At 60.7% G+C, this 8,412-nt stretch overlaps 4 protein-coding genes across 4 annotated transcripts in view; 1 reads left to right on the forward strand and 3 right to left on the reverse strand.

Moving 5' to 3' along the window:
* SPRG_19041 (hypothetical protein) overlaps positions 1–768 on the reverse strand; it is a gene marked incomplete at both ends in the record, with an annotated part of 2,420 nt that extends 1,652 nt beyond the window's left edge. Inside the window, 2 exons of the mRNA XM_012339849.1 lie at positions 59–133; positions 187–768. Of these exons, the coding sequence (XP_012195239.1) occupies positions 59–133; positions 187–768 (657 nt within the window). The remainder of the gene's footprint in view (positions 1–58; positions 134–186) is intronic.
* Positions 769–1,797: 1,029 nt separating this feature from the next.
* SPRG_19042 (hypothetical protein) lies at positions 1,798–4,533 on the forward strand (the record flags this gene model as incomplete). Its single annotated transcript, XM_012339850.1, has 9 exons — positions 1,798–2,352; positions 2,406–2,502; positions 2,558–2,637; positions 2,692–3,135; positions 3,186–3,310; positions 3,366–3,435; positions 3,484–4,089; positions 4,140–4,223; positions 4,273–4,533. 9 exons carry the CDS (start codon positions 1,798–1,800, stop codon positions 4,531–4,533), a joined length of 2,322 nt encoding a protein of 773 aa, XP_012195240.1.
* A 1,462-nt stretch (positions 4,534–5,995) lies between these two features.
* Positions 5,996–7,437, reverse strand: SPRG_01430 (TKL protein kinase). The gene has a single exon (XM_012339644.1). The coding sequence runs from the start codon at positions 7,385–7,387 to the stop codon at positions 6,047–6,049; it is 1,341 nt and encodes a 446-aa protein (XP_012195034.1). The 5' UTR covers positions 7,388–7,437; the 3' UTR covers positions 5,996–6,046.
* A 492-nt stretch (positions 7,438–7,929) lies between these two features.
* Positions 7,930–8,412, reverse strand: part of SPRG_22071 (TKL protein kinase) — a gene marked incomplete at both ends in the record, with an annotated part of 1,190 nt that continues 707 nt past the window's right edge. Inside the window, one exon of the mRNA XM_012339945.1 lies at positions 7,930–8,358. Within this exon, the coding sequence (XP_012195335.1) occupies positions 7,930–8,358 (429 nt within the window). The remainder of the gene's footprint in view (positions 8,359–8,412) is intronic.

The raw sequence follows: 8,412 nt of genomic DNA on the forward strand, positions 1-8,412 counted from the left end.
CAAAGTGGCTGCAAGTGATTGTACTATGTGTCGTACCCGAAAAGAGCTGGTTGCCGACCGAGACCAGGTCGAGGACGCTGCCGCGGTGACCGTGCAACGACGCCAGCACGCTCATGTCGGCCACATCCCAGCACTACATGTAATAGCGTCGCATGCGCCATGTGCAAACATACATGGACAACGAACGACGATCGAGTAGTCGCTGGAGCATGTAAAGAGGAGCGGTTTCTTGCCATGGGCGCGGGCCTCGGGCGCAATGTAGCGGATGCCGTAGACAAAGCCGTGGTGGTTGCTCATGCTCTGCCACTCGGTCGTCGGCGCCAGGATCGCGCTCAGCGACGACGCGCAGACGCTCGCCACCTTGACGGTCGTGTCCTGGCAGGCCATGAAGAGCGTATCGTTGGTCGACGTCATGGAGAGGATGTGGCCGTTGTAGCCCGTGAGCACTTGGACGCAGGCAAAGTCGCGGTCGCCGTCCCAGACGCGGATGGTCTGGTCCACGGACGCCGAAATGAGGATCTGCGTGCTCGGGACGTTCTCGAGGCATGTGATGGAGCGCGTGTGGCCCTGCAGCGAGTACGCGGGCGTGAACTCGTCGAGCTCCCAGACAACGATGAGGTTGTCCTGCGTGCCGGCGCAGAGGCGCTGCGTCTTCTTGAGGATCGCGAGCGCCGTGATCGACGCCTTGTGGCGAAAGGTCATGAACGAGTTGTTGTGCGCATCGAGGCCCTCGGATGAGTTGATGCTCGGGAGGCCCTTCGCCGCCATCTCGCTCGGCGTCTCGTACATGAGCACCTGGTGCGTATGATCGTTCTCTTCGGCCTCCGATGGCATCCCGCGCGACGCACTGTACCGGCGGCTCCCCTGCGTTTCATGGTCGAAATCGGAATTTGCCGCGTTGCCCTTTGGTTTAACGTACACGTTAAAGTGCGTTTTTCGATTGGACGTCCAGCGCACGGCGCAGGCAATATGCGGCACGACCCAATCAGCAGGCGCGGCGACCCCGTGTCACGTTTTTTGGCGGGCTGCTCGCTGGCAGTAGCGTGTTGCAGCCCAGAGCTTTGCTTCTACACCGTGCAGCAGTCGTGTGCTCGTTGGTTCATATTAACTCCAAGCTGCAGTTGCGTTTGCTAGCCCCAAGCACAGGCACAGAGAACAGGGAGGCTTGTAGGGACACGCCGGCGCCCTTTCTCGCTACTTCAACGTGATCTTGTCACCTCGGAGGGCTGGGTGCTGTGGCTCATCATAGAGTGATTTTGCAAGGGTGAAATTCAGGATTGATCAGGATTGATTCTCGCACCACTGTACCGGTACGCCTCGCCCTAGCGCGAGAGACGGGTGAGAGGTATTCGATCGATCACCTCGCAAAAGCGATCGGCGGGCTTGCCACTCCCTTCTGGGAGCGGTCATATCACTGTGCATTGGTCGCTGGCGCAAGGCAGCCAGACGAGACGCTCCTTCTCTTCAACGCCCTGCGATCGCGGCCACGACCTTGTAGTCAGCAGCTTGGCTTCTTGAACCGAATGCGTTTTTCTCGCCAATATTTAAAACGTCCCGTCGGTTGGCGATAAGGTGAGGCATGGACTGCGTGATCCAGGCTGCATGGAGGCTACCCACGGCCACATTCTTAACACTGCTTCGGTGATTCTTCTCGTGGCGCGGGTTATGTAATCGGCGCTCGGGTCGCACCCACCGCAGTTTGGGTGGGATCGCAAAATTGGAAGAAATCTTGTTGCGTGTCACCGAAAATAGACGCGTCAGTCGCCAACGACCCTCGCCGGACGCAGCTGTAGTAGTATGAAGCGCAAGGGCCGCAGCAACGCCGACGACACGGCGCCGTTCATGAGCCTGCGCCAGACCACCGCCATCACGGCCATCGCGCTTCTGCCCATAGGCCTCTGCATTGGGTCGGTCGACAATGCCATTAGCATCTGGGACCTCGCTACCTTTCGCCCAACGCATCACCTTCGCGGCCATGGCCGCTCGATCACGTGCCTCTGCGGCGTGCCATCCACGTCGCTTCTTCTCTCGGCGGCTGTCGACCGCACGCTGCGCGTCTGGGACGGCAACCGCGACTTTGCCTGCGTCCAAGTGCTCACGGGCTACAACGGCCACATCCTCTCCATGACGTCGACCAACGATACGCTCTTCATGGCCTGCCAGGACACGACCGTCAAGGTGGCGAGCGTCTGCGCGTCGTCGCTGAGCGCGATCCTGGCGCCGACGACCGAGTGGCAGAGCATGAGCAACCACCACGGCTTTGTCTACGGCATCCGCTACATTGCGCCCGAGGCCCGCGCCCATGGCAAGAAACCGCTCCTCTTTACATGCTCCAGCGACAACTCGATCGTCGTACGTTGTCCATGTATGTTTGCACATGGCGCATGCGACGCTATTACATGTAGTGCTGGGATGTGGCCGACATGAGCGTGCTGGCGTCGTTGCACGGTCACCGCGGCAGCGTCCTCGACCTGGTCTCGGTCGGCAACCAGCTCTTTTCGGGTACGACACATAGTACAATCACTTGCAGCCACTTTGTCTGATCCCGCAATCCTAGCCTCCCAAGACAAGACGATTTGCTGCTGGGACATGGACACGATGCGCTGCAACGGCATCCTCAAGGGCCACAGCGCGGCCGTACGTCTATTCTTTCAATGTATCAATAGACCATGGCTGAGTCTCCAAATGTAGGTGCTCACGGTGTGCAGCCTCGAAGACAAGAACCGGATCTGCTCTGGCTCGGCCGACGAGACCGTGCGCATCTGGAACACGCAGTCGCTTGCGTGCGTGCACACGCTCCATGGCCACCGCGGCGGCGTCTCGAGCATTCTCAGCACCGAGATGTTTGTCTTTAGCGCGTCCGAGGACAGCACCGTCAAGGTGTGGGACATTGACTTTATCTCCAACACCAACAACAACAACGCCAACACCAACGCCAATACTGAGAGCCAAGGACCGCCGCGACCGCAGAAGCTCAAGATGGACTCGAGTCTCATGAGTGTCAGCGCCATGTACAACAAGCAGACGTCCGACGCGTCCATGATCCACCTCTTGCGCAAGTTTGTGAGCATTCCGAGCGTCAGCGTCGACCCGCACTTGGTCGACGACTGCTGGATGGCGGCCAAGTTTGTCAAGGTAGAGCATGACGCCCTAGTGCCGTCCCACGCATGACCCTACTACTGTAGGGCTTGCTGCGGCAGCTCGGCGCCGAGTGCCGATTGGTGCACTGCGGTCCGAACATCAACCCGATCGTGATTGGGAAGCTCGGGAACGACCCGACCAAGCCAACAGTGCTCATTTGCGGCCACTAGTACGTCGTACTATGACATCGTGCACAGTATGGCTAAGCGTTGGAGCGTATCTAGTGACGTGCAAGCAGCGGACTCGAACCCGTTCATGCTGACGGGCCAAGACGGATACCTCTACGGGAGTGGGGTCGCGCGTGGGAAAGGTCCAGTTGTGGCTGCGCTCGCCGCCGTACAGGGTTGTTTGGCTGACGGTGCCGCGCTGCCCAATGTCATCTTCCTCCTGCATGGCGACCATGAACTGCGGGGCTTTCACGATGCGATCGCCGATCAAAAGAGCACGCTTGGTCCGGTCGACGTGATCTGGATTCTGGAAAATACGTGGCGCGACGACGCGACGCCAAGCGTGGCGCATGCGATGCCGGGTCGGCTGGACGTTGCCATCTCGGTGGACGGTCCGAGCATGGATTGCCACGGCGGCTTCCACGGCGGCGCGGTCCGAGAGCCGATGCTGGACCTCGTCGCGCTCGTCCATCGCCTCGTGGACCCGACATCGGGTCGTTTCACCGACCAAGCGTTCTATGACGTGGCAGCACCCGATGCGTTTGTCGCGCCAGCACCACGGTTGACGTCGCTGCTGGCATCGCTCGACAATGCGTCTGTGCTTGCACGCTCGGCCACAACGACGCTGACGCTGCACACGGTGCCGAACCAAGAGCCCAAGACGACGGCGGAGCTCGTGCTGCAGCATGTCCGTACCATGTACAAGACGCTGCCAACGAGCAATTGTTTGCGCCTGGCTGTCACTGCCAACGTCCCGTGGTGGCGCGAGGACCCGACGATGGTGGGCACTCGTGGTGTCCGCGTCTTCAAACAGGCTGACCTCGCGTGTAGGTGCATCTCGAAGCGGCGCGACGCACACTCGAGACTGTATGGGGAGCTCCGCCGTCCCTGCAGCACACGACGTCGGCCTCCAAGGTACTACTGCAGTCGCTTCTGCAAATTTGCTTCACACAGCGTGCATTAGATCACTACCGTACTCAAGGCCGCGTTCGAGGCCCCATGTGTGCACCTGGGCGTCGGGCCATCGCATGCCACCGCCGAGCGCGTCGCGATGAGCAACCTGCTGCGCGCCCGGGACGTCTTCAAGCGCCTTCTCAGTTGGCTTGCAGAGAGGTCGAGCGCTTTGCCGTCTCTCACCGCCAAGGCGCTCGCCCCGCGGGCTCCGCTGGACACCGGCGCAACGTGGCATCCGCCCAGCGCAGGCTATGAAATAAAAATTGCCTAAAAACAAATGATTATTCGTCCCGATGGTATCCGTAAGAAGTACCGAGTCTCCGGATACGCTGGCCGCAATCACACAAGAACCATGGTCAAGGTCCGGTCGACGCTCGGGTACTGCGTGTACTTTGGTGCGCTCGCGCTCTGCAGCATGCTGCTATTGCACGTGCTGGTGTACGAGTGCTACTATCGCTACGACGTGCTTGACTACCGCCGGCTCCAGGCGCGCGTGCTGCAGCTGCATGGCCTGCGACAAGCCACGCACCGCGGGCTGCTCGTCTGCCTCACGGACGCCACGCTGCCGCTCGGGCTCTCGCTGGTCAAAGAGGTGCGTGCGCTTGGTAGCCGCGATGCGATCTTTGCCTACCACTGCATGGATGCGCTGTCGCCGATCTCGCGCGAGCTACTGCGTGAGCTCGACGTGGTCGTCTACGACGCCTGCGCCGACTTTGTCTCGTTTGGCTTGCTCACCACGCGGGACGCGGCTTCGTACCACGGCGAAGCGCTCACGCTGCTCGCGCTACTCCACGCGCCCATCGAGCACGTCATCGTTCTGGACGCTGGAAACGTCGTCTTTGCCGACCCGAGCCTCTTGTGGGCCTCGCCAGCGTACGTCGAGACGGGCACGCTCTTCTTTTACGAGCGCGAAGTGCTCGCCGATGCCTATCTCACGGGCCACGTCCGCCGCCACGCTCCGAGCACGCACCTCCACCGACTCGTGCAGCAGTTCGAGTACACCCTCTTTCGTCTGGCTCATACGGGGCCGCCGTCGCCGCAGCTACAAGCCTCCTTGGCCTGGCACGGCCACTCGAGCGTCGAGCAAGATATGACGATGCTGGCGCTGCACAAAACCAGAGTCGCGGACGCCTTTCCGTTGCTCTGGCACCTCCTGCGCGACACGCGACATCGCATTCCGTTCTCGAACGGGACGAACGAACTGCTCTGGCTCGCGCTCGAGCTGCACCAATCGCCGTACTCATTTTCGCCATGGGCAGCCACGGTCGTCTCGAATACGTCGTCGTCGTCGCTCTGCGGTAGCCGCGGGCAGTACCTTCCAAGTGACGCCAACGCTCTCTTCTACCTCCGCGCCCGGTACATGGATGCCAGCGTGTTTCCCATCAATCACCTGCTCGCGTTTAGGCCTCTCGTGGACCCCTACCCGATGCAGATTAGTTCTACACCAGGATGGATGCTGACGCTGGACGCGATCAATGCCCGCGCACAAGTGCTATCGGATCAACTGCCCTCGTTTGTCGCGCCGCGCCGCACCCGCAGCGCCGAGGCCGCCGCCGATCCCGAGGCCGACACGTGCCTTGTGAACCAGCGCGCCGAGCCACTCTTCAAGGCCATCCGCGACCAGATCCAGCGCCGGGTGGCTACCGCCGCGTCCATGGCGCGTCGCCAGCAAGAGCGCTTGCAGCAACGCGTGTAGCTCAATGCACACAAGTGTCAAGTTGATACACTGAAATCGACCGCGAAAGAATAGCAAGAACGTTCATTAGAGGCATGCCAACGACACATTACATGGCCACGGCCGTGTGCTTGCGCACGATCGTCGAGAGCTCGTACGCGGTCGGGCGCTCGGTCGGGTCGGGCACCGCGCACTGCATGGCCATGGCGCGAACCCACTCGGGCATATCGCCCGAAAGCGTTGGCCGGATCTCGCCGTTGAGCACGAGGCCAATCAGCGCTGTGTCGACGAGCGCCTTGCCCGTCTTGGGGTTCTTCATGTCCGAGTACGGGATCATGTGCGACCCAAACTCGGTGAGGATCATCCCGAACGAGTAAATGTCGGCGGCCACCGTGTAGTGGCCTTCACGGAGGATCTCGGGCGCCATCCAGCGGTACGTGCCGACGCCGACCGTCATCGTCTCCTGCGTGTCTTCGCGCGAGACGCCAAAGTCCGAGAGCTTCGTGCCCTTCTTCGAGTCCAAAAGCACGTTCTTGGACTTCATGTCCCGATGGATAATGTCGAGCGAGTGCAAGTACACGAGCCCTTCGACGATGCTGTGGATGCACTGGACCTTCTCCGTCCACGGATACGTCTCGGGTGTTGTCTGCGAGAGGTGGTTGCGCAAGTCGCCCATGTCCATGTACTCGAGCACGCACTGGAGGTCCGATGGGTTGGACCACGCAACGCCAATGAGCTTGATGATGTATGGCGACTCGAAGCGTGCGGTGAGCTTGATCTCGTCGATGAAGCACTGGAGGTCGGCGACCGTCGCCTTCTTGCGCAGCGACGACTTGATGGCGACCGTCGTGCCGCGGAACGACCCGAGGCTCACTTCGCCATAGGCCCCCGAGGCAAGTGTTCGGCTGCCAATGAGCTCTTGCTGCTCGATGCGCCAGCGCGTGAGCGCTGTGAGATCCAACCCGAGGTCGGTGCCGTTGGACGTGTGGGCGGTGGTCGAATTGATGGGGCGAGCGAGGTCCACCGACCCAGACGAGGCGCGGGGCTGCTTCCGCCGCTTCCGGCACAAGAGATAGAGAATGATAGCAACGACGACGACGCTGCCGACAGCGATACCTGCAATCGCTTGCTTGGAGATCGTAAAGCTCACGTTGCCCGTAAGCGCGCCCTTTGGCGGCGCGCTGGTCTCGTTGGGCGAGATGGTCGGGCTGCCATCAGTCGCTGCGGTCGACACATTCGTCGCCACGGGTGCAGTCGTTGGGCAAGCGTCGGCGACGGTCTGGACGTACGTTTTCGGGTCGACGCAGCAGTACTGGCGCGGGCCGCCGAGGCGAATCGAGTAGAGGCGCCCGGCGCAGCAGCCAAAGTGGTTGGGGTTATAGCAGTCCGAGACGCCGCCGTCCGAGGACGTGCAGAGCACGAGGTTGGGAGCGCACGAGACCGTGACCATGCAGCCGCGTGGTGGAATGGCAATCTCAAAACTGTCTTGCGAGTCCGACACCACTCTTTTGACAAAAAGAGGGTGCGACGCGACCATAAACAGGCCAAGATCACCACCAAATGTCACAACATATCCCCGTCTTCTGGCACGGAAGGCGAGTCCCACATGCATGCAGCTTGCCTGCAGAGCCTTGTGCAGTCATGGTACCCTGGACAGCGTCCCATGGAGTTTCCTCAAGTTTCCGACGCCGTCACGTCGCCTGTACTGGTTATCGGTTTGTCGAAATTTCAAAAATATCAAAAATTGCAGCGTGGTATTGGCTGCAGGAACGCGACAGTTGATGCTACTCACTGTGCCTGCGGTGAAGAGAGGAGGGTCGTCGTGAATCGACAGTCACTCGCTTGCGTGTTCATTCGTTCGTTTGTTCGTGGACATGACCGGCACCAGATGCAGATGTATCTTGGGACACTCAAAACACCGTCTTTTCTCGTATAAATCGCATAAATTACGTTAATTCTCAACATTTCAGATCGCGTCGTTGATCGTTGGCGCTAGATGATCACAGCCGTGTGCTTGCGCACGATCGTCGAGAGCTCGTACGCGGTCGGGCGCTCGGTCGGGTCGGGCACCGCGCACTGCATGGCCATGGCGCGAACCCACTCGGGCATATCGCCCGAAAGCGTTGGCCGGATCTCGCCGTTGAGCACGAGGCCAATCAGCGCTGTGTCGACGAGCGCCTTGCCCGTCTTGGGGTTCTTCATGTCCGAGTACGGGATCATGTGCGACCCAAACTCGGTGAGGATCATCCCGAACGAGTAAATGTCGGCGGCCACCGTGTAGTGGCCTTCACGGAGGATCTCGGGCGCCATCCAGCGGTACGTGCCGACGCCGACCGTCATCGTCTCCTGCGTGTCTTCGCGCGAGACGCCAAAGTCCGAGAGCTTCGTGCCCTTCTTCGAGTCCAAAAGCACGTTCTTGGACTTCATGTCCCGATGGATAATGTCGAGCGAGTGCAAGTACACGAGCCCTTCGAC

This window comes from Saprolegnia parasitica (assembly GCF_000151545.1).
Source record: "Saprolegnia parasitica CBS 223.65 unplaced genomic scaffold supercont2.3, whole genome shotgun sequence".
Taxonomy (NCBI): Eukaryota; Oomycota; class Saprolegniomycetes; order Saprolegniales; family Saprolegniaceae; genus Saprolegnia; species Saprolegnia parasitica.

Coding starts and splice junctions, on each gene's coding strand:
- SPRG_01430 (XM_012339644.1), bottom strand. CDS start 7,387: ATGGTCACGGTCTCGTGCGCTCCCAACCTCGTGCTCTGCACGTCCTCG.